This window comes from Aquarana catesbeiana, linkage group LG04 (genome assembly GCF_042186555.1).
Source record: "Aquarana catesbeiana isolate 2022-GZ linkage group LG04, ASM4218655v1, whole genome shotgun sequence".
In the NCBI taxonomy this organism is placed as follows: Eukaryota; Metazoa; Chordata; class Amphibia; order Anura; family Ranidae; genus Aquarana; species Aquarana catesbeiana.
Window position 1 is genome coordinate 565205151 of NC_133327.1, and position 23176 is coordinate 565228326.

General features: G+C 40.4%; 1 protein-coding gene across 1 annotated transcript in view; it reads right to left on the bottom strand.

The window, feature by feature from the left end:
- Positions 1-3210: 3210 nt before the first annotated feature.
- DESI2 (desumoylating isopeptidase 2) overlaps positions 3211-23176 on the bottom strand; it is a 28374-nt gene continuing 8408 nt past the window's right edge. The window contains exons 2-5 of the mRNA XM_073628025.1: positions 18391-18463; positions 17716-17809; positions 15163-15304; positions 3211-7325 (exon numbers count right to left, since the gene is read on the bottom strand). Of these exons, the coding sequence (XP_073484126.1) occupies positions 7095-7325; positions 15163-15304; positions 17716-17809; positions 18391-18463 (540 nt within the window). The 3' untranslated portion in view covers positions 3211-7094. The remainder of the gene's footprint in view (positions 7326-15162; positions 15305-17715; positions 17810-18390; positions 18464-23176) is intronic.

Here is a 23176-nt window from a genome sequence, read left to right on the forward strand (position 1 = left end):
GGTATAGCCAGGCAGGATCAGACAGTTTTTTTTTTTAAGGCGATAGAAGGTTAGGTTAACAAAAACTTTAAGTAGCTGAATAGCACTATACAGAAAAGTGGGAGCCATGATCAAATATCAGAGTTTCTAACATACTTTCTTTCCTGGTAATTAAAAAGGACCCATCTCGAACTGTAAACTGTTCAGCAAGACATCCTTATTAATGTGTTGCAAGCTACAAGAAAATTGGGGTGACTGGATGACATGCATTTTTCCCTTTTGGTTCTCCTGAATTTTTCGTGTAAAATATAAAATCTGAGAAATTATGTAGTAGAAATTCATCAAGGTTGATAGCTGCTGTGTTAATTCTCAAAAGCAGGAAATTAGACTTTTCTTAACTATATGCAAGATCTGCAAAGGTAGAGAGTAATTTTCATGGATCCTGTCCCCTGAATAAAAACAACAACAACAAAAAATAATTATATACAATTACCCTCTACAAGAAAGCACGTCTGCCACTGGAGGGCTTTTTTATCAAACTAAGCACAGATAGCAGGCACATTGTGGTTTCTGGCTGTATGTTTGGTAATCTTCAACTAGCTTTTGGTGGTCCTGGGGAGCGCTTTCATCCTGAACCAATTTCATATATGGGGCATTGACTTCTGACCTGCAATTCAAGGCCATGCTGGGAATAGGGCAGTAGAGGAACATACACTCGTCTACCGAATAAGGGTGCAGAGATAGCAAAGAACCAGACTAAAATCCAGGACCACTGTATAGTATGGACATGAGATCAAAAAGCACCAAAACACACTGAAAAATATTTGAGTATAAGTAAATATACCTGCAGCAATATCTTTGGGTCATATGAACGCCTTGACACAATGACCCTGCTTTACCTAAAGCGGAGTGCCACCCACTTTTGAGAAGTGGTCTTAAATGAAAGACCACCTCTCCACCCATTTTTGGATATTGATTTTTTTTTTCCCCCCACCAAATAGTACCTTTTTCAGAAGTACAAGTGTACTTCCGATTCAGCCGGGCCGAGGCCCAAGACATCACGTCCTCTTCTATGGCGAGCACCCCTGTTGTCTTCTGGGACCGGTGTGTGTCCCAGAAGACAAACTGGCCATTCACAGAGCACCGCGGGACTCGCGCATGCACAGTCGGAAACAGGCAGTGAGGCTGCAAGGCTCCACTACCGGTTTCCCTTAGTTGGAATGGCGGCGGCTGCACGATCCGATGGACAGATTGACCTCGGGGGGGGAGCTGACATCACGGGCTCCCGGACAGGTAAGTGTCCTTATTAAAAACCAGCAGCTACAGTGTTTTTAGCTGCTGGACTTTTAAAAAAAAAAAAAATTTTGTGGCTGGAACACCGTTTTAAAGAACAGAACAGAGCATGCTTACTTTCAAATTCTTATCTTAGTCAATGCAGTGAATTTCCCTTTGCAAAGAGGACCAAATCAAGTGCAAGGAAAACAAACCCAACAACATGACTGAAGTCAGTACAACTTCACCTTATTTACATAGCGTAGTGAAGAAGGTGAAGCTGTACAGACTTCAATCACGTGAAAGCACACAATTGTACATAATTGTGTATACTTTGCTATGAATTTTCACTATTTTACCTTATTTACCAAGATAAAATAAAAAATTTCCTTTGGAAAGTGAACATTCCCTTTGAAAGGAAAATATGCTTTTTAGTATATCAACCTCATTAGTTCTTTCCAAACATTGACAATAGCCTTTAACAGATGGCAGGTAAAGTGTAAAGCCGGTTATACATGGATCAAAGTTTGGCCAGTTCAGAGACCGTCCGAATTTTGGTCCATGTATGGGCACCCTAGCTGTACAGAAGTCAGTCAATCAAAATACTGATCAACTTATGTACAAGCAGCTTATCAGGTCTTTCCTGATTGATCAGTGCCGCAAGCTATAGTTGGTGGCTCCAATTGTATTCTGAAGGCAGGGAAGTCTCCCCACCACCAGAGCACAATACCACAATGGTGAGAATTCCCCTATCCACATCGAATGTGTGGATGGGAGAATTGAGAATTGTTTTTTTCCCCCCCATTAATCCTGCTGGTTGAATAAAAAAAATAAATAAATAAATATATGAATTGCTTGGGCTACCTAATACAGATTGGATCAGATGCATCATGTGTCCTATCAATACATTCCTCTCCAATTTATATCGGTCCAGAACAAGTGCATGCAATTGCATCTCAATCAAATATACAATCATCCTAGCTTACTTTCTTCACACAGCATAAATAAAATAAAATAGAACTACTTGCAACAATTGTGTTTTCATTTTACTGTAGTGTAGACCTAATTATAGATGCTTCTCACTGTGCACACATTTACCCATGAATACTCTGCACAATAGAAAAGAGCCCTAAAGCTGTCAAAACCAATTTATGCTGCAAAAAATATCGAATAGATCAAGGTTATACTGCTGGAGGTACAAACATCCAAATACACAGAAAATGAAAAAAAGCTGCAATTTCTTAAAAACTTTAAATATTAGCTCCCTCACTAAGTTTTACAAAGACCAGCAACTAAATAGCCATGTACAAAATGTTGACCCCATGAAAAGCTACATATTTTCGATTCTTTGTTGTGACCTTTGAACTGTTCAGATGCAACCCCTAGGCATCTGAACAGTTCAAAGGTCACTACAAAGAACTTTTTGAGTGGTCTTTATCGGTACCAGAATGGAAAGGCAAGTTTAAAATAGAATTTTTAAAACATATTGGACCAAATGGCCCTAAAAGGTTGGTTCTTGGTTCATATTATTGATACATGTAAGTAGAAAGCCTCAAACTATACATACAATACAGATTATAGCCACACAAGTAGCAGCCCTGTATAGGTCGCTTAATGATGTAGTAAGTGATGGAATGGCTTTCCATAGCTGTTATGGAAACCTGTCACATCACTTACTACATCATTGCTCAACATATGCAGGGCTGCTATTTGTATGGGTATAATTTGTAACGTATGTGTGGTTTGTGAAAGACAGTAGGCTTTTTACTTGAACACATTTCACATTTTTTTTTACATATATCAATAATATGCACCAAATCTGATTCTTTTAGGGCCATTTGGTCCAATAGCTTTTAAAACATGGATTTTCTTTTTATTTAGAGGACTGCAATAGATCAAGAATATTGACTCCATACACATGTATGTTCCAAGTCACTGCAAGGTACATTTCCCAAAAAAAAAAAAAAATTATATTCACCAAGAGTTTGTGTACTGAGGTATCAACAGGCCATACAAATATGGTGCAAGGATTCTGCTAAATTTATATAGTAAGGACTCTGGGATTCTGCAATTTGCCACAGGGTAGGAACCTATGCCAAGAAAACCTCAGAGCTAAACATGGATATTAATAGAAAAAAAAAAATTATATAATAATAATAATAATAATAATAATAATAATAATATGTACACTTGTATCTCTAATTTGCTCAAAAACTTTTGTCATTTATGGATGTTGTACCTGGCCGACCCGCACCTTTCTATGTTACAGGTTAGTTGTCAGTCCACCCAAAGGGGATATTGTACTTTTTGGGAAAACTCATTGCTGAAATATTCGTACACCAGCTGCAAAGTGTGCCCCATTATCCTCTAACCAAGGTATTCCATTTATTTTTATTACAGAAAAAAAACAACAAAAAAGGAAGCACATATTGAGCAGGTCACATGATCACCCTCTTTGGGCCTACACATCCCATCATCCCTATCGTCATGACCCGTCTGCAGTCGTTCTACTACATTGGAGGAGAAACAGACAGGGCTTTCATTGATAAAGGTTCAACTTCAGAGCTGCCTGTGTGTGCGCACAGAGTATGTACCTATAGCTGTAGTCCCAGCCAGAAGCACACATGCAATGGCGACTCCTTAGGACCCAGCAAGGGAAAGAATCCACCCTAACCTTGGAAAGCAGAGACAGCACTGAGGGGACCATCTGAGGCAAGAGAAAAGCACTATATGATGCAAATACTGATATCAGCAGTAGACACAGCAAAGAAAAAAAAAAAGTTTGACTTTAGTATCACTTTAAATCTAGCTTCATACATGTGCTTCCATTACCCAGCCCTGATTAAATGCAATGGTCAGTTTTTCTGTTAACAAGCAGGTTATTTCCAAGCTTTCCCTTGGAAAAAAAAAAACACATCAAGCACATAAAAACACTTCCATCAGATGGTACTAATCTCACTATTCCACGATATGTAACATAGATGAAACACTTAATTCCATCACGCAAAGCACCCCCAATTTCATATATAAAAGTGTCAGGTCTTCTAACCTGCACTCACTACACAAAGCAGCTATAGACAAAGAATTAGGTCATATCACAGTTACAGCTCCTGGTTGTGGTAGTGAAGAGGGACTACTGACATTTCATGAATTCGCTAAAGTTTTGTTTGGTGTAAGTAAGCTCTGCCCCCTTCAACATAGCAACGTCACTTCCTGGTTCGTGACATAGCTGATGCAAATAGCTGCATTGCTAGAAGCGTGTACATTTTAGTTCCTAGAAGTTCAAAACTATACATAACTCACGTTAGTGAATGTTGCTTTTCTCAGCTTATTGTGTTGCAAAATCAGTGTTCATTTTTAAAAACAAATCTGCATTAAATACGTCCATAAGCAGTATGTTTGTTTTTTTTTTTTTTAAGAAACGAAGAGCCACAAAACATATATATGCTTCTTGGTGGAGACAGTATAAGCTTTCTGCTGTAACCTTGGCAATTTGGAAGGTTTGTGGAACTAGCCAATTGAAACCCCTGCAGTGCTACACAATATTGATCAATTTACAAAACATACTTTAATTAGTCAGCTTTAAAATTGTCAACACAAATTCCAAATGACTGGTCAGCAGTTGGTGAGCATTTTTATGCATCATTGGAAATGTTCTCCCCCTTCAGTGTTCGTATAACACACAAAGAGGGAGGCAGCATGTGCATCTTGCTACAGGCTCCTAAATGCTCCTTGAGGCCTGGTTCACACTTATGCATTTTTTTTTCGTGCGTTTTCAGTTTTTCAGAAACACACTACAGTCCATTTAACATGGTTCTCCATGGGTCACGTTCACATCTGTGCATTTTACGGAAAGGGCCAGGGACTTTTTTCTGTTTTTTGGCTCCATAGACTTAAATAGATCAATGCAACTGAAAAACGCAAAATACACCTGGAACATGCAAACTGCATAGGTGTGAACCAGGCCTGAATTGTGTGGCTCAGTACAAACGAGTGCCAGCTCTCAACTTTTCACTGTGGAGGACAGCCTCATTTCAGACTGGGTTAATGTTGCCGGCTTTCTTCTCTGAGTGGTAAATATGAGGATTTAATCAGGTTACGCTCCAGATTTTTATGTAGTATTTATATTATGTTTTATGGAGGGGGGGGGGGGGTCAGTCTGTTTTATCTATTCTATGTAGTATTTTAATAATTACAGTATTAAATTTAGTTTTCTGTGGAATAATTGCAGAATTGATAATTGTTGTGCCTTATTATTGTGATTTTTGTGTTGTCTTTGTTGAATGTGACTGTATCTTACCAATTTCCCTTTGGGATTAATCAAGTATTCTGAATTTGTCCAGCCCAAAGGAACCCATGCAGTCTAGTAAGCATTAAACACAAAGCCACAAAATCCAGCAATCATAAGTCATGTGTACGTGCCAAAACTGCCCTTGGCTCCAGGACTGGGGATACTGGATTTGGAAAACTACAGTACTTTTACAGCTCTGTCTTGCAAGATTACACAGGTTTAGTTTCATTATAACATTATAAAACTAAAACTGCACAGATCTGTGACTGAAAAATACTTCAAGAAACAAAAAAATGCCAAGATATTTGCTAGAACTGGCAGTTAATTTTGCATACAAACCAGCCAACGTAGTGCTTAATTTACTAGTAAATCATGGATTTTTATTTATTTTTTATTTTTTTAAAACAAACAAAACTGCATGTCATGACTGCCCTATTAGAGCTAAAAATCGACGGAAACAAAAACGCTATTAAAAATGTATATACAAGCCCTAGCTGTAAAACGTCATGCAAAATCCCTGATTTAGTAGAAAATGAACAGTACTTGTTGGTAGGAGTTACTGAACAACTATTGTCAGATGTTGTTGTAGCAATAACGTACATAAAACATACAAATATTTTCTAGTAGAAAAAAAAAAAAAAAAGGGGGAGGAGACAAACACAAACTACACCCCAGCACCCTGTTTTTACCCATCAAGACTGATCCCTCACTCCTGCAAAACGTGAAGTGTCTTATCTGCTTCTACAGAAGATGTACCACAACTGCAATAAAACAGTCTTATGGGTTACCCTACAAACACGTTAAGACACTGGATAAAGCTAAGAGGATTGTCAAGCAACTTCATCCAGGTGTATTTGGTTTAAACACATAATTTGTCAGTGTGACAGGTCTTATAGTGTTATCTTGCAAAGGATCAAGACAGTAGTGGTCAGAAAAATAAACACTGTAAACTATCAAAGCACTGATGAGCTTCACCAAAAGGTGACCACTTTCAACCAATGTATATATAAAAAAAAAAAAAAAAAAAAAAAAGAAGAAGAAGAAGAAGAAGGAAGAGCGCTGCATTAGTATGAAAGTTGGCAGGATACCCCAAAAAAGCACTGAGGATACAGGTACAATTGGACTGCACAGCTGAGTTAATGGACTGAACTGTTTCTTCATTTGGGTCAAGAGAGCAATATTCCAAAGTTCTTTTTAGCTGACGGTAAAATTCTAAGAGTTGTTGGAAAAAAATACTCAGGGGAAATCTCAATATATATATTAAAAAAAAAAAAAAAAAAAGGGGGGGGGGTAGAAATGTACACAAGACATGTTTAAAAAGTTTAGGAGAATGGTGAATAGTTGGACGAAAACAATAGTGTCATTGCATTATGTTCTGTAACAAAGTACAAATATCCTGAGCTGAAATACTTTAAAAGAAAGTAGGCTCCTGTGCCCCAATGTAGATTTCCTGCCCACTGATAGACAGAAGAGTGTCAGTTGCTGGAGATCATTAAAATCACTGACTTTGAAAACAATTGTATTTCATTGCAGTTCTCCCATAAGTGTTTTCCTATAACTTAGTGTGGCGTCCAGGTCGGGGCATTATATTTGTAGAAGCGGAGGCTGAGGCAGCTGCATCTTCTGCTTCTTCCAGCTCTTCCTGCAGCTCCTGGCTGACACTGGACTGGAGGGCAGCAGGAGTCAACCATTCCTTAGGTAGACAGCTTTGTAGAAAAGGTACACAGGAACTAAAGTATGCCAATCGGTTAACCCAACGGGGTATCTCCTTGCCACAGAGGATCTAAGTGACAAAAAAGGTGATTAGATTAGGAGGAGAACAATGGATGAATCAGGCCAGAACTGCAAAGGAAAAATGCCCTCTTTTGCCAATAACTGGCAAGCCACACATGTATTTATATGTTTTACAGTAGTATTAAACCAATTCCGTCAGACATTTAAAGCAGTCAGGATTTTTTTTTTTTTTTTTTTTTAATAATAAGAGCAGATACTACCAGCTGTTTTGGTATTGCATTTATTAGTCATAAAAACTAGTTTCACTTTGTGAAGCCTAGTACACACGGGCCGAATGACGGGCAACTTCAGTCGGTTCAATAAAAACCAGCTGACATTTGGCCTGTCTGTATGGCAGCCGGTTTCTGTTGGACGAGCATGCTGGAAAACCAGCAGCCGACCAGCTCCCAATCATCGCTTTCAGCCATCGGCGCGTTCTGGTGGGGGCCGCCCCCGTCAGAACACAATAGTTCAGCAGGAGAGATTGTTGTATCAGCTTGTTAGAATAGTGGCTCAGATCTGAGCTGTCAGGTTTTTTTTTTTACGTTCAACCTAACGGGTTACAAGAAAGATATAAAAAAAAAAAAAAAAAAAAAACACAACACACCATAGTAGTGTGTGCTAGGCTTTAGTACATGTACAGCTGCCCAGATGTCCACCAAAATAGATTAGGACTGCAGTCCCTGAATATGTGCATGGCCCTGCCTCTTTACATACACATATATACACACACACACACACATACACACACTCTATACACCTGGCCAGAGAGGCTGTCCATCAGAAGAATGGACTAATAGTGAAACAAGAAGAGTGGGGGCTAGGGAACTATACCTTCAAGGAATGTGACAATATGTATGGGCACCTTAAGATTACATAGCTGCCTGCAGTTTAAAGGCTTAGTCCATCTTTGTGACCATGTTTCGTGTTACACACTAAATGTGGGTGTAACATGAAACATGGGGGTTGATTTACTAAAAGGCAAATCCACTTTGCACTACAAGTGCACTTGAAAGTGCAGTCACTTTAGATCTGAGGGGAAGCTCTGATGATTTTAACATCCAATCATCTACAAGCAAAAATGCTGTTTTTTATTTTCCTTGCATGTCCCCCTCAAATCTACAGCGAGTGCACTTGTAGTCCAAAGTGGATTTGCCTTTAGTAAATAAACCCCATGGTCACATTCCTCAACCGCTTCCCGCAATGTACCTGTATCATGGGGTGCTTCTGCCTGAAGCATTTCGTTTTCTTTTAAACTTGGATGGCTTTCCGTAATTCTGCCCACACAACCATGTCATCCATTCAAAGAGATTCATGAACGTAAATACTAAAATCCCATCTGGTGTCACTGCACGTGCCAAATGATTACATTCTTCAGCCCCATAGCTGTTGGGCTGTGCAAACCTGATGTTGGAAGAAGAATATGCAGAAAATTGCATTGCACTCGTTTATACACTGGTCGCAGTTGCAATTCTCTGCAGGACTAAAAAAAGTTCAAAAGATTCACTTTAAGGTAAAGTTCACCTTTTTGAACACCTTAAAATGTAGTCTGGGTGAGACGCCATATTTTGCAAAAAAGTGTAAATATACTGTAAGGCGATTACAGATTGAAATGCGCACTGGAGCAATTTAACACTGGAATGAGCTTAACCTATGGGTGTAGAACCAAGAAATATGCTCGGCCAGTATTTCTTGCGTTTGCTAGGCTCCTGGTCTGATTATTTAACAGTATTATAGGAAACCTTTCATTTAATCTCATCTCTCCCTGTACCCTTACCAAAATAAGAGAGAAAAATCACAATGGATACCAATAGAGCTGCACAATTCTAGCCAAAATGAGAATCAATTTTTTTGCTTAGAATAAAAAGATCACGATTCTCGCGACATAAAATCTTTCAGATCAAAAAAAAAGAAAAAAAAAAAAAAAAAAAGGACCAGTTACTTACCGGTAACTGTGTTTCTGGGAAGTCTTCCAGGACATCACCCTGATAGAGGACTGGTCCACCTGACAGGAAACACAATCAAAGAGGTTAAAGCCCCCGCTTCTCCCCATGCTCCTCAGTTGTGACAAAGTATTGACCCACACCAGTGCACGAGAGTGAAGAAAAAAAAGACTAACACCACCACCACACTCTATATATTAGACATACCTAAACAGAACGGGTGGGAAGTAGGACTGCCGTCCTGGAAGACTTCCTAGAAACACAGTTACCAGTAAGTAACTGGTAATTTTCTCAAGTCGTCTTCCAGGACGGCACCCTGAGAGAGGAGCAAGTAGCTCAGGCCTACCTTAGGGTGGTACAACCGCTTGCAGGACTTTCCTGCCAAAAAACAGATCTTGAGGAGACAGTAACTCCACCCTGTAATGCTTCAGGAAGGTGTTCTGGCTTGTCCAAGTAGCGGCTTTACATATCTGCTCCACCGAAGCTCTGGCCCTTTCCGCCCAAGAGGTTGCCAGAGATCGCGTGGAATGTGCCTTGAGGTTCCTAGGGGCTGCCTTACCGGAATGCTCTTAGGCCAAAGAAATAGTGTGCTTAATCCATCTAGCTTGGATGCTTTACTTGCTTGTTGGCCCTTCTTTTGGCCGGAAAAGTTAACTAAAAGATGGCTGGACCTTTTAAACTCCTTAACTTTATCTAAGTAGGATAATAAACAATGTCTGATGTCCAGACAGTGAAAAGAAACTTCCCTTTAATTCTTAGGATTGTTGCAAAAGGAAGGCAGCACTACTTCCCGAGTTCTGTGGAACTTAGATACCACCTTAGTGAGGTATAGGGGGCCCTGGCTAAGTATCACCCTGTCCTCTAATAAACGAAAAAATGGCTCCTTAATCGAGAAGGCCTGAATCTCACCCACTCTCCTGGAAGATGTGATTGCTAGTAGAAAAGTCAACTTAAAAGGTGAGGAACCTAAGGGGAATTTGGTCTATAGGTTCAAAGGGAGCCTTAGTTAGACTTTCCAACACCAAGGTAAGATCTCAAGGTGGAAAGCTAGACATTTTGACAGGGGACAACCTCTCTCTGACCAAAAGGAATCTCTTGATCGGGGAGTCCAATGTCAAGCGTCTTTCCAAAAAACAGGATAGGGCTGAGACTTGTACTTTAAGCATCTTGGTTGCTAAACCCTGATCTGCTCCATCCTGGAGAAATTCCAGAATGGCGGGGATCTCTTGTTGAGAAGTTCCTCTCGCTTGACACCAGCGAGAGAAAACTCCCCAAGTCTTAGCGTAAATACACCTTGTTACCTGCTTCCTGCTAAGAAGAGTATCCACTACTCTGTCCGACAGGCCCTTTTCGGCAGGTTCCGCCTTTCAAGAGCCAGGCTGTCAGCTTGAAAAAGCTGGGGTCTGGGTGGCAGACTGGACCCTGAAGGAGAAGGTCGCGCCGAACAGGAAGGTGAAGAGGCGGGGCTATGGACCAACGCTGTAAGGTTGGAAACCAAGCTCTCTTGGGCCACCACGGAGCTATCAGAATTAGATTGCCCTCCGAGAGAAATACCTTTTGCAGAACTCTCGGGATAAGCCCCAGGGGGGGAAAAGCATAAGCCAACCGGAACTTCCAAACCTGGGCCAATGCATCTATCCCCTCCTTGCCCATTTCTCAGGCAAGGGAAAAGAACCTCTTTACCCTTCTGTTCTCCCTGCGGGCGAAGAGATCTACCTCTGGAACGCCGAATTGCTGGCATACCAAGGAGAAAACCTCTGGATTCAACATCCAGATAATCGGCCTCTATATTCAGAGTTCCCTTTATGTGAACCGCGGAAATAGAGAGAACCCTGTGCTCTGCCCAACCCAGGCTCTCTAGAGACAGAGCCAGGAGGGACGTGGATCTGGTGCCCCCTTAATGATTCAGAAAAGCCACAGCTGTGTCATTGTCTGAAAGGATCTGAACTTCTTGGTTCTTGATTCTCCCCTCAAACGCTTTTAACGCCTTTCCGATGGCCAAAAGCTCTCGAAAGTTTGAGGAGGATCCTCTCTGACTCGAGTCCCAGGACCTCTGAGCTTTTAGATCCTCTAGGTGTGCCCCCCACCCCCAGGAACTTGCGTCTGTCGTTATTCTGAGAGGCTGAAGCTGACCCCAAAGGAGATCCCCCTGAAGCCTCGGAGGAAGACGCCACCAGTGAAGAGATTCTTTCACTTCGACCAGAATGACGACCTTTAGGTCTAGAGAGCTCCTTTTCTTGTCCCAGGAGGATAAGAGGAAATGCTGGAGGGTCCTGGAATGTAGTTGTGCCCAAGGGACTGCAGGTATAGACGCAGTCATTAGGCCCAAAACTCTCAGAATACCTCTGTATGAGGCTGTCCTTGCTTCTAGCAGAGAAGTAGGGGCTGAAATTAGGGCCTCTACCTTGCTCTGAGGAAGAATTAACCTTTGTTCCGCTGAATCCACCAGGAATCCCAGGTACATCTTCACTTGGGCCAGAACCAGCGAGGATTTTTCCCTGCTGATGATCTATTCCAAAGATTCTAAGGTCTCCATCACCTTTGCTAGGTTCAGAAGCAGCTGGTCCCGATTCTGATTGTAAATCAGAATGTCGTCTAAATAGGGGATCAACGTTATTTCCTGGAGATGTAGAAAGGCCACTACCTCTGCCAGGACCTTCGTGAATACCCTTGGACTGGATGCCAGTCCAAAAGGGAGGGCCGCAAACTGCCAATGCTGAATTCCCTGTGGGGAGGCAATTGCGAACCTCAGAAAAATCTGATGACCCTGAAAAATAGGGACGTGGAGGTAAGCGTCTTTTAAATCTAAGGCTACCATGAACACATCCTTGAGGAGGTGTCTTCTGAGGGAGTACACACTCTCCATGCAGAACTTCTTGTGCCGATGCCGTGGTGCATGAAGCCAGCCACCTTCCTCATCCCCCTGCCAACCAAGGCAGCTGTCTGCCCACCCTGAACAGCACCTCTGCACTAGGGGAAAAGGTAAGACAAACTCACCGCCCAAGAAGGGAGGAGAACCAGGCTCCTTTTCTGCACAGCCACCGTGCAGTAAGGAAAGGAGGCAGGAAGACAGGCCCCTGAAGTTTTGGGTACACCACTGTACCCAGGGGCCTTCAGCTCTTGGGGGGGGGGGGGGGTTCTTCAGCTTGCGTTGCCACCCTGAGGAAAATATAGGGGAACCCCACCCAGGAAGGATAAAAAGTATCCAGCCGGACCCAGAGGCCACCCAGGCATTTGGGGGAGACCACCAGCCCCAGGCTCGGGTCTATAGATAAAATAAAAAACGGTTTCGCTGAGGGGAAACAATCAAAAACTGAGGAGCACAGGGAGAGGCGGGGGCTTTAACCTCTTTTATTGATTGTGTTTCCTGTCAGGTGGACCAGTCATCTCTCAGGGTGCCGTCCTGGAAGACAACTTGAGAAAATGGGCTAACTTTACTGTTTTTTTTTTTTTTTTTGTTTTTAATTAATTAAAGTAATTTTTTCCAAAGAAATTGCATTTGAAAGACCGCTGCACAAATACAGTGTGACAAAGTATTGCAATAACCACCATTTTATTCTCTAGGATGTCTACTAAAAAAAATATATTTCTAGCAATGGTGTATAACCAGCCTGTCAGGTTTTTCCCCAAATGATTAGTGCTGCCGGCTATAACCAGCAACACCAATTCACTATGTTTTGCCGCCAGCAGGGAAGGCTCCCCACCTGCAGAACACAACAGTGCTGTGAGGGATTTCCCCATCAGCACTCTGTGTTGATGGCAAAATCAATTAACTTTCTTTTCTTCCACCCGTGGTGGAAAAGAAAAGAAAAGAAAAGAAAATGGCACAATCTATGGCCTGTCTAGAAGTATAGGTATTAGAGGCACACTCAGAAATTTAAATAGCATTTTAAGAAGGTGCACAATGGTAGGCTGTATATTTCTCATGTCAAGTGTAAACAAAACCAAAAAATAATAAGAATATGAATCGTGTGCAGAAAATGTTTGAAGGCCCTCCATCCCTATATTGATATTGGCTCATGAGATCTACAGCATTGGCCAGGTGCTACAACCCTGTTAGCAAACTGGCCTTAGTCTGGGTCAGCCCTTAAAATTGGTGTATCGATTTTGTTCATCCCTACTTATGAAACCAACAGGCTTTAGAATATATGATGTAGAACATCTTTAGAAACCAAATCCAAAAGCAAAATCCTTCCAGCATAGTTCTAGAAGAAAAAAAAAAATAAAAAAAAAAAAAAAAAAAAAAAAAAAAAAAAAGGATTATACTGTATATTTTCTTTTGTTTGCTTATGGTTTCATAAATCTCATCCACCATGCTTTTCTAAACAAAACGTTAACTCTTGGTGGAGGAGGATTTCACATGACATCACATACCACACAATCAGCGGTAGCGTCTAAATTGGACAGTAAAAGGAGGCAATGACGATGACTAAAGAGGTCACTAAAGCAAAAAACGTTCAATTTTAGCATGTATGTCTCAAATTACCCATTTAGTAGCCAGTGTTTAAAAAGTGTAAAAGCAAATCAGTGCAGTAAAAAAAAAAAAAAATATATATAAATTTACACATACATATACATATACATACATATATATATATATATATATATATATATATATATATATATATATATATATTTATATTATAATATATCACTAGTTGGCTGCTAAAACACCGTCAGAATAATTTCACAACACCCCCAAAATCAAACAAAAATAAAATAAATGGTGTAGCGCTGCTAACACATAAAATAGTAAAAACATCAAATATTAAGTGTCCAAATGAAGTCTATCAACAGACAGTGCTTCCAATCACTACTGTGAAAACTTCTCTCCTGCAGCTCATAAGCTTGTAGTGCCCTACTTGCATCCACCATGTGTAATAAATACATGCTTACCTTCTACTTTAAATTAAGAAATTAGATAAAAAATACCATTGCATCCTGAGCCCCCATTTAGAGGCCTGGGATGCGATGACGCTGATCCTACTGAGGAAATCCAGCCCAAGGAAGTAATGCATATAAGGGCGGAGCAATGCTAGTTAACGTCATCCCGAAACCATACTGAATGGAGATTGTAATGTGGAGAGATTGGCACAGAGCTATATGTGATTGTACCAGGCGCTGTTGGCACTTTTTTGTGAGTGTTTTAGCCTTAATAAAATGATACAGAGAACACTATTAATCCTCTTTTTGCCTTTTATATACCCAATATCTGTTTGAGCAGTGTGCGAAGTGTAAAGAATGTTGACAACCTGGTTCCTGCAACAGTTTAGAGAGACAAAAAGCACTGGATCCAACTCACAACTCTTTATGAGGTAAAAGCAGGTGGTGAGCCTGCAATCATTACACGTGGTGGATGCATGCATGGCACAACAGTTTATCGAGTTGTAGAAAATAATTCTTTGTCACAGTTTTTCATGTAAACACTGTTAGCACATTTGTTTTTTTTTTTTTTTTTTTTTTTATGTGAGTGTTTAACTTTTGAGTAATAGTCATTATACAGAGTGGATTACATTTGTTTGCCTTCAATATACCCAATATTTGTATGAGTGGCATGTGGAGTGAAGCACAGTTTTGAGAACCAGGTCCCAGCCATAGTCCAGAGGGTGATGCAAAGCACTTTTTGACCTCATCATTTCTTAAGGAGGTCAAAGTGAGAGGAGAGCACTCAATCATTACATGTGGTGGATGCAAATAGGTCAGTGTCTTATAAGCTGCAGGAGAAAAGTTTTCACGTTTTTCATAGTGGTGATTGGCAATACTGTCTGTTGATGGATTTTATTTGGACTCTACACCATTACAGCATACGGGTTCACAACCCCCAGAACGCGGTGCTTCTTTCTAAACACTTAGAAACCAAACATCAATGCGGTATATATAACATTACAAAATAGTGTATATTACCTCTGACAGAGATGAGGAGAAGTGGTTGCAATTTTTGTGCATAAGATGATAGGCATTTCCTTTAAACTCCTTTCCAAGTTCTTCAACTATTTTTTCGATGTCATTCTCTGTGAAATCCGTGCTTCCCAAAGCGATTGCTTCCCTTTAAAAAGGGAAAATAGACATAAAAGCTATAAAGGCACAGGGCTTTGTAAAGACCCACAAAGGAGACCATTATGTAGTGGATGAAGATATGTGGCTTGGTTGATAAATATGTTGACAGTAACATCTTTTAAACTGATCGAGGGGGCCTTCCCCTGTAATTCATAGCAGGTCCTTCAGGTCTTGTATGAATTTTAAGGTTGGTCCCCTGTCCCCAAAAAACAGTATTTGCCACTTGTTACCAAGGTACAGTTATAAACGGCATGGTAGACACGGGGTTAAAGCAAGGTTTTACAGCCAGCCAAGGTCTTTCAGATAAAAGTGATCTGAGTGCCTCTCACTTTGATGGGGCTCTAAAAGTGCACATATTCCCCCACCACAATTGTGTAAAAAGGCTGTTTGGCCTTGTCTCCTCTGATCATCTACTTCTTCCACTGTCTCCAAAAAATAACCTGATATTTACAGAGCCAGGGGACAGGCTGCACATGCTCAGTTTGGTGTGTTTTTTTCTTGAGAGAGTGCATGTGATCAGCACAGGGCCAATCAGCACTATCCAGACAAAGGGTCAGGGGTCCTGCATCCTCACTGGACAATTGTGGGAGAATGAAAACTCTTCCTACAAGCTTTAAACAGACACTCATAGAAGTCACAAGACTGTTCTAACTGCTGATGAGAAAAGGTATTTAGCAGTTTATATTAAAATGATTACATTTCCATGTTCTGTGGGAGACCAGATATAGTGAATGTAGGGTCCTGGGTTTAGTAAAACTAAGTCTTTGAAGAGCGAGAAAGCCTGGGGTGCCAGGAGACCCCTCATCTAAAGGCCAAAAGTGGGCCTGTGCAGCAAGATGCTGTAATTAAGGCTGAGTGAGCCAAGAGAACCAGAGAGCTGGGTCAGGGGGACCAGTGTTAAGAGCAGTGGCGCTGCAGACAAGGCAGACAAGTGGCTTAGCATTGTGGGTTGACGGTTTTGATGTGCGAAGCGGGCACCACTGTGTGGGCAACTGTTGTTTTGGACTTTTCTTCTGGTTTAATAAAAGAGGACCTGAAAGCCTTTAAACACTGTTTGAACTGGAATGACTCATTAAAACGCTCACCACCATGGAGAGCTTAACATCCCCCATATCACAGAACAAAGAACTGATGTAACTTGCCAAAAAGCTCCAGTGTTGTCTCATCTGTCCAAAGGACATTCTCCCCGGAAGCATCATGACTTGGCAATATGCATTTGAACAAATTCCAGTCTGGCTTTTTTAAAGTTTTTTCCTTTTCAAAAGTGGAGTCCTCCTAGGTCAGGGATATGCAATTAGCAGACCTGCAGTTGATGCAGAACTACAAGTTCCATGAGGCAAAGCAAGACTGACAGCCACAAGCATGACAGGACTTGTAGTTTTGCAACAGCTGGAGGTCTGCTAATTGCATATCCCTGTCCTAGGTCAAAAACCAACAGTCGGTGCAATCAGGCACATATCTGACCTTGAAGATTAGCTTGGAATTTTGAAAGTTTTCCTTTGTTCTTTGTCTACCATTTTCACTCTCCTTCTGTTCAATCTGGGGTTGATTTTCCTCTTGCACCTACATCCAAAGAGGTTAAATTCTTAATATTTGCAACCATAGTTGAGCTGTTTGGAGATGGCCTTGAGGACTTTACCTTTGGCATGTGGTTCTATAATTTTCTATCTGATCTCTTCAGACAATTCTCTTTTTCTTCCTCTGGTTAATGTTCAGTGTAGTGTACACAATAATACTAATCAGAGTGAATACATATCTCCATTTAAGTAGGCCAATTACAAAAACAGCAAGTCTGAAATATCACTAGGATTCAATTATTTTTTAATCTTTTCTAAGTTTTCCAACAAATCAGTCCAGGCCATTTCCTGACTATCTTTGTACAAGAAGCAATAATTTAATCACTTTTCACACTTTTTTGCTCTGCTCTGAAGTAGGGCATGTGGGTATACAAGAGACAATTGCTCACTTTTCATGTTAAGAAAAAAAAAAACCTGTCCCCATATAAATTAATGGCAGAGAACACATTCATCCAGTAGAAGTTTTCTTATTTACTGACATGATGGGGGCCTGAATGATAATCTTCTCTAGCAGTGTTAAATAAAGACGGGGGTTGTGGCAAGCATTTTCACGTAGCTTTTGTAGTACAGCCTTACAGCACAACGAGAATAAAGGAAAACCATGCATGGGTAGGTAGAACGGTTATGATTATTTTTTCAGCTCTTGGTCCTGACGTACTCCCCTGTGCTTTATGTTGTGTATACATACTTGCAGTTTAAATGCAGACAGTCTGATTTTAGGAGAATGGTCAATCACATTTTGTAACTGCATTACTATAATGCCCGATTGCTTCATAACAGCAGTTAAAAAAAAAATTTGACAGAGGCGAAACATTTAACTTACTTGAATTTAAATGTGTCTCCCAACTCTGTGGAATCCCCAGGAGTGATCTCAAATACACCAGAGAATGGATATGGGTGACCTCCATACGCAAATTCTGATAGTAGAAAGGAAAGGAGAGGAAAAAAAAAAAAAAAGAAGAGGATATATATATATATATAAAAACAAAGCAAACCAATAGTGGAGGTCCCCCATTACTGTAATTCTTCAATGACTGGACTAGGGTGCTGTCTGTAGAACAATGCTTTAGATCAGTGATCTGAAATTTTACCACACACACATACACACACACGTGCCCAATTTCATGAAAATTTACCAATCAAGAAAAACCAGGTAATCATTCAGACCTTCTGCTTTAAAGGTCAATAGATAACCACTCAAGGCAAGGCCATGCTGGAATATACAGCTGTGGAAGGGCTGTATAGGTGTGTGTATGTAGAGTAGACTGGTTTAGCCATTTACCTACATTAAATGGCAGTTCCTGGCTTGTGCCAAACAATCATTTCTGTCAGATTTGACCTTCACCGGGGATGACCATGTGTGTGCTGTGCTGTATCCAGCTTATAAGCAACCCAAACCAATCTTTTCCAGCAAACAATACAAAGGAAGGGCAGACAGTAGCTGGCCTCAGCCATTGCCCCTTACCCAAGGTAATGTAAGAAGGAAAATAAACCATACCTCTACCATACACCTGAATACCAGAGTGGAAGACACCAATTCCTAAGGATGATGTGTATTCATTGATCCAGTACTAAACAAAAAAAAAAAAAGAAAAAAAAAAAGAAAAAAAAAAAGAAAAAAAATTTAGATATAAATACAAGACCAGGCTGATTTCACATATTACACAGGATTTATATATATAGCGCCAAAAGTTTGTGCGTTATTCAAACTTAGAAACTCACCTGAACAAAACAAAAACTACAAACCTTTACATTTAAGTAAATAATCACACTGTAGTTTCATGTAACAGAAAAAAAAAAAAAAAAATAATATTGATCCCCTGCTGGTTTTGTACATTTGCCCACTGACAAAGAAATGACCAATCTATAATTTTAATTGAAGGTTTATTTTAACAGTGAGACAGAACAAAAAAAATAAATAAAAATCCAGAACAGCGCATTTCAAAAAAGTTGTAAATTGGATTTGCATTTTAGTGAGTGAAATAAGTTTTTGATCCCCTATCAGCAAGATTTCGGGCCCCCTTCTTAAAAGGGAGTGCTCCTAATCTCAGCTTGTTACCTGTATAAAAAGACACCAGTCCACAGAAGCAATTAGTCAATTAGATTCCAATCTCTCCACCATGGCCAAGACCAAAGAGCTGTCCAAGAATGTCAGGGACAAGATTGTAGACCTACACAAGGCTGGAATGGGCTACAAAGGCCATCAGCCAAGCAGCTTGGCGAGAGGGTGACAACAGTTGGTGCGATTTTTCGCATATGGAAGAAACACAAAATAACTGTCAATCTCCCTCGTTCTGGGGCTCAATGCAAGATCTCACCTCGTGAAGTTTCAATGATCATAAGAATGGTGAGGTATCAGCTCAGAACTACAAAGATTGACACATTTTGTCAATGATCTCAAGTCAGCTGGGACAATAGTCACCAAGAAAACAATTGGTAACAAACTACGCCGTGAAGGACTGAAATCCTGCCACGCCTACAAGGTCCCCCCTGCTCAAGAAAGTACATGAACAGGATAGTCTAAAGTTTTCTAATGAACATCTGAATGATTCAGAGGAGAACTGGGTGAAAGTGTTGTGGTCAGATGAGACTAAAATCCAGCTCTTTGGCATCAACTCTTCATGTTTGGAGGTGGCGGAGGAATTCTGCCTATGACAACCAAGAACATTATACCCACCATCAAACATGGAGGTGGAAACATTATGCTTTGGGTGTGTTTTTCTGCTAATGGGACAGGACAACTTAACTGCATCAAAGGGACGATGGACGGGGCCATGTACCATCAAATCTTAGGTGAGAACCTCTATCCCTCAGCCAGGGCATTGAAAATGGGTGGTGGATGGGTATTCCAGCATGAAAATGCCCCAAAACACATGGCTAAGGCAACAAAGGAGTGGATCAAGAAGCACATTAAATTAGGGGTCGACCGACATATCGGCCGATATTTGGCGGTTTTTAATTAATCGGCATCGGCCGATTGTGCTGATAAAAAAGGCCGATTATAACTTCAGCGCGACTTGCAAATGACTTCTGTAATAGAAGTCAATGCAAGTTGCCTGAAGTCTTCAGTGGAGCCACTTGTTTGTCCTCTCTGGGCAGACTGCCAAGTCTGATAAAAGAACTAAGAAGAGATACAATGTTTCTACTTATCAATGGACTGAACTCTGTGTGGGAGTTCTCAGTTTAACCATTTAAAGAGACTAAATCTTTCCTGACATTTGTTGCTTACAAGTAAAAATCCTGTTTTTTTCTGCTAGAAAATCACTTAGAACCCCCCAAAATTATATATATATATATATTTTTTTTTTAGCAGAGACCCTAGGGAATAAAACAGCTGTTGTTGCAATATTTATGTCACACGGTATTTGCGCAGCAGTCTTTCAAATGCTATTTTTTTTTTTGGAAAAAAATACACTAATGAATTAAAAAAAACTAAAACCGTAAAGTTAGCCCATTTTTTTTTCGTCCAAAAGTTTTGATTACCTGTTTTTGTGTATTTAATATTTAAGATATAGTTTTTTTTTAAATCTAAATTATCCACTTCAGCCCCGGAAGGATTTACCCCCTTCCTGACCAGAGCACTTTTTACAATTCGGCACTGCGTCGCTTTAACTGCTAATTGCGCGGTCATGCAATGCTCTACCCAAACGAAATTTGCATCCTTTTCTTCCCACAAATAGAGCTTTCTTTTGATGGTATTTGATCACCTCTGCCGTTTTTATTTTTTGCGCTATAAACGGAAAAAGACTGAAAATTTTGAAAAAAAATGATATTTTCTACTTTTTGTTATAAAAAAAATCCAATAAACTAAATTTTAGTCATACATTTAGGCCAAAATGTATTCGGCCACATGTCTTTGGTAAAAAAAATGTCAATAAGCGTATATTTATTGGTTTGCGCAAAAGTTATAGCGTCTACAAACTAGGGTACATTTTCTGGAATTTACACAGCTTTTAGTTTATGACTGCCTATGTCATTTCTTGAGGTGCTAAAATGGCAGGGCAGTACAAACCCCCCCCAAATGACCCCATTTTGGAAAGTAGACACCCCAAGGAAATTGCTGAGAGGCATGTTGAACCCATTGAATATTTATTTTTTTTGTCCCAAGTGATTGAATAATGACAAAAAAAAAAAAAAAAAAAAAAAAATTTACAAAAAGTTGTCACTAAATGATATATTGCTCACATAGGCCATGGGCATATGTGGAATTGCACCCCAAAATACATTCAGCTGCTTCTCCTGAGTACGGGGATACCACATGTGTGGCACTTTTTGGGAGCCTAGCCGCGTACGGGGCCCCGAAAACCCAGCACCACCTTCAGGATTTCTAAGGGCATACATTTTTGATTTCACTCCTCACTACCTATCACAGTTTTGAAGGCCATAAAATGCCAAGATGGCACAACCCCCCCCCAAATGACCCCATTTTGGAAAGTAGACACCCCAAGCTATTTGCTGAGAGGCATGGTGAGTATTTTGCAGCTCTCATTTGTTTTTGAAAATGAAGAAAGACCAGAAAAAAATTTTTTTTTTTTTCTTTTTTCAATTTTCAAAACCTTGTGACAAAAAGTGAGGTCTGCAAAATACTCACTATACCTCTCAGCAAATAGCTTGGGGTGTCTACTTTCCAAAATGGGGTCATTTGGGGGGGTTTTGTGCCACCTGGGCTTTCCATGGCCTCCGAAACTGTGATAGGCAGTGAAGAGTGAAATCAAAAATTTACGGCCTTAGAAAGCCTGAAGGCGGTGCTTGGTTTTCGGGGTCCCGTACGCGGCTAGGCTCCCAAAAAGTCTCACACATGTGGTATCCCCGTACTCAGGAGAAGCAACAGAATTTATTTTGGGGTGTAATTTCACAAATCCCCATGGCGTGTTTGAGCAATATAACATTTAGTGACAACTTTGTGCAAAAAAAAAAAAAAAAAAAAAAAATTTGTCTCTTTCCCGCAACTTGTGTCACAATATAAAATATTCCATGGACTCGACATGCCTCTCAGCAAATAGCTTGGGGTGTCTACTTTCCAAAATGGGGTCATTTGGGGGGGTTTGAACTGTCCTGGCATTTTATGCACAACATTTAGAAGCTTATGTCACACATCACCAACTCTTCTAACCACTTGAAGACAAAGCCCTTTCTGACACTTTTTGATTACATGAAAAAATTATTTTTTTTTGCAAGAAAATTACTTTGAACCCCCAAACATTATATATTATTTTAAAGCAAATGCCCTACAGATTAAAATGGTGGGTGTTTCATTTTTTTTTCACACAGTAATTGCGCAGCGATTTTTCAAACGCATTTTTTGTGGAAAAAACACACTTTTTTAAATTTTAATGCACTAAAACACACTATATTGCCCAAATGTTTGATGAAATAAAAAAGATGATCTTAGGCCGAGTACATGGATACCAAACATGACATGCTTTACAATTGCGCACAAACGTGCAGTGGCAACAAAATTAATACATTTTTAAAAGCCTTTAAAAGCCTTTACAGGTTACCACTTTAGATTTACAGAGGAGGTCTACTGCTAAAATTACTGCCCTCGATCTGACCTTCGCGGTGATACCTCACATGCATGGTGCAATTGCTGTTTACATTTGACGCCAGACCGACGCTTGCGTTCGCCTTAGCGCGAGAGCAGGGGGGACAGGGGTGCTTTTTTTTTTTTTTTTTTTTTTCTTTATTATTTTTTTGCTTTTTTATCTTATTTTTAAACTGTTCCTTTCATATTTTTTTTTAAATCATTTTTATTGTTATCTCAGGGAATGTAAATATCCCCTATGATAGCAATAGGTAGTGACAGGTACTCTTTTTTGAAAAAATTGGGGTCTATTAGACCCTAGATTTCTCCTCTGCCCTCAAAGCATCTGACCACACCAAGATCGGTGTGATAAAATGCTTTCCCAATTTCCCAATGGCGCTGTTTACATCCGGCGAAATCTAAGTCCTAAAATGCTCGTAGCTTCCGGTTTCTTAGGCCATAGAGATGTTTGGAGCCACTCTGGTCTCTGATCAGCTCTATGGTCAGCTGGCTGAATCACCGGCTGCATTCTCAGGTTCCCTGTTGAGACAGGAGAGCCAGAGAAAAACACGGAAGACGGTGGGGGGGGGGGGGGGGGGCATTCCCTCCCACTGCTTGTAAAAGCAGTCTAGAGGCTAATTAGCCACGAGGATTGCTTTTACATGAAAGCCGACCGCTGGCTGAAAAGAATGATACCAAGATGATACCTAAACCTGCAGGCATCATTCTGGTATAACCACTCAAAGTCGTGAATGGCGTA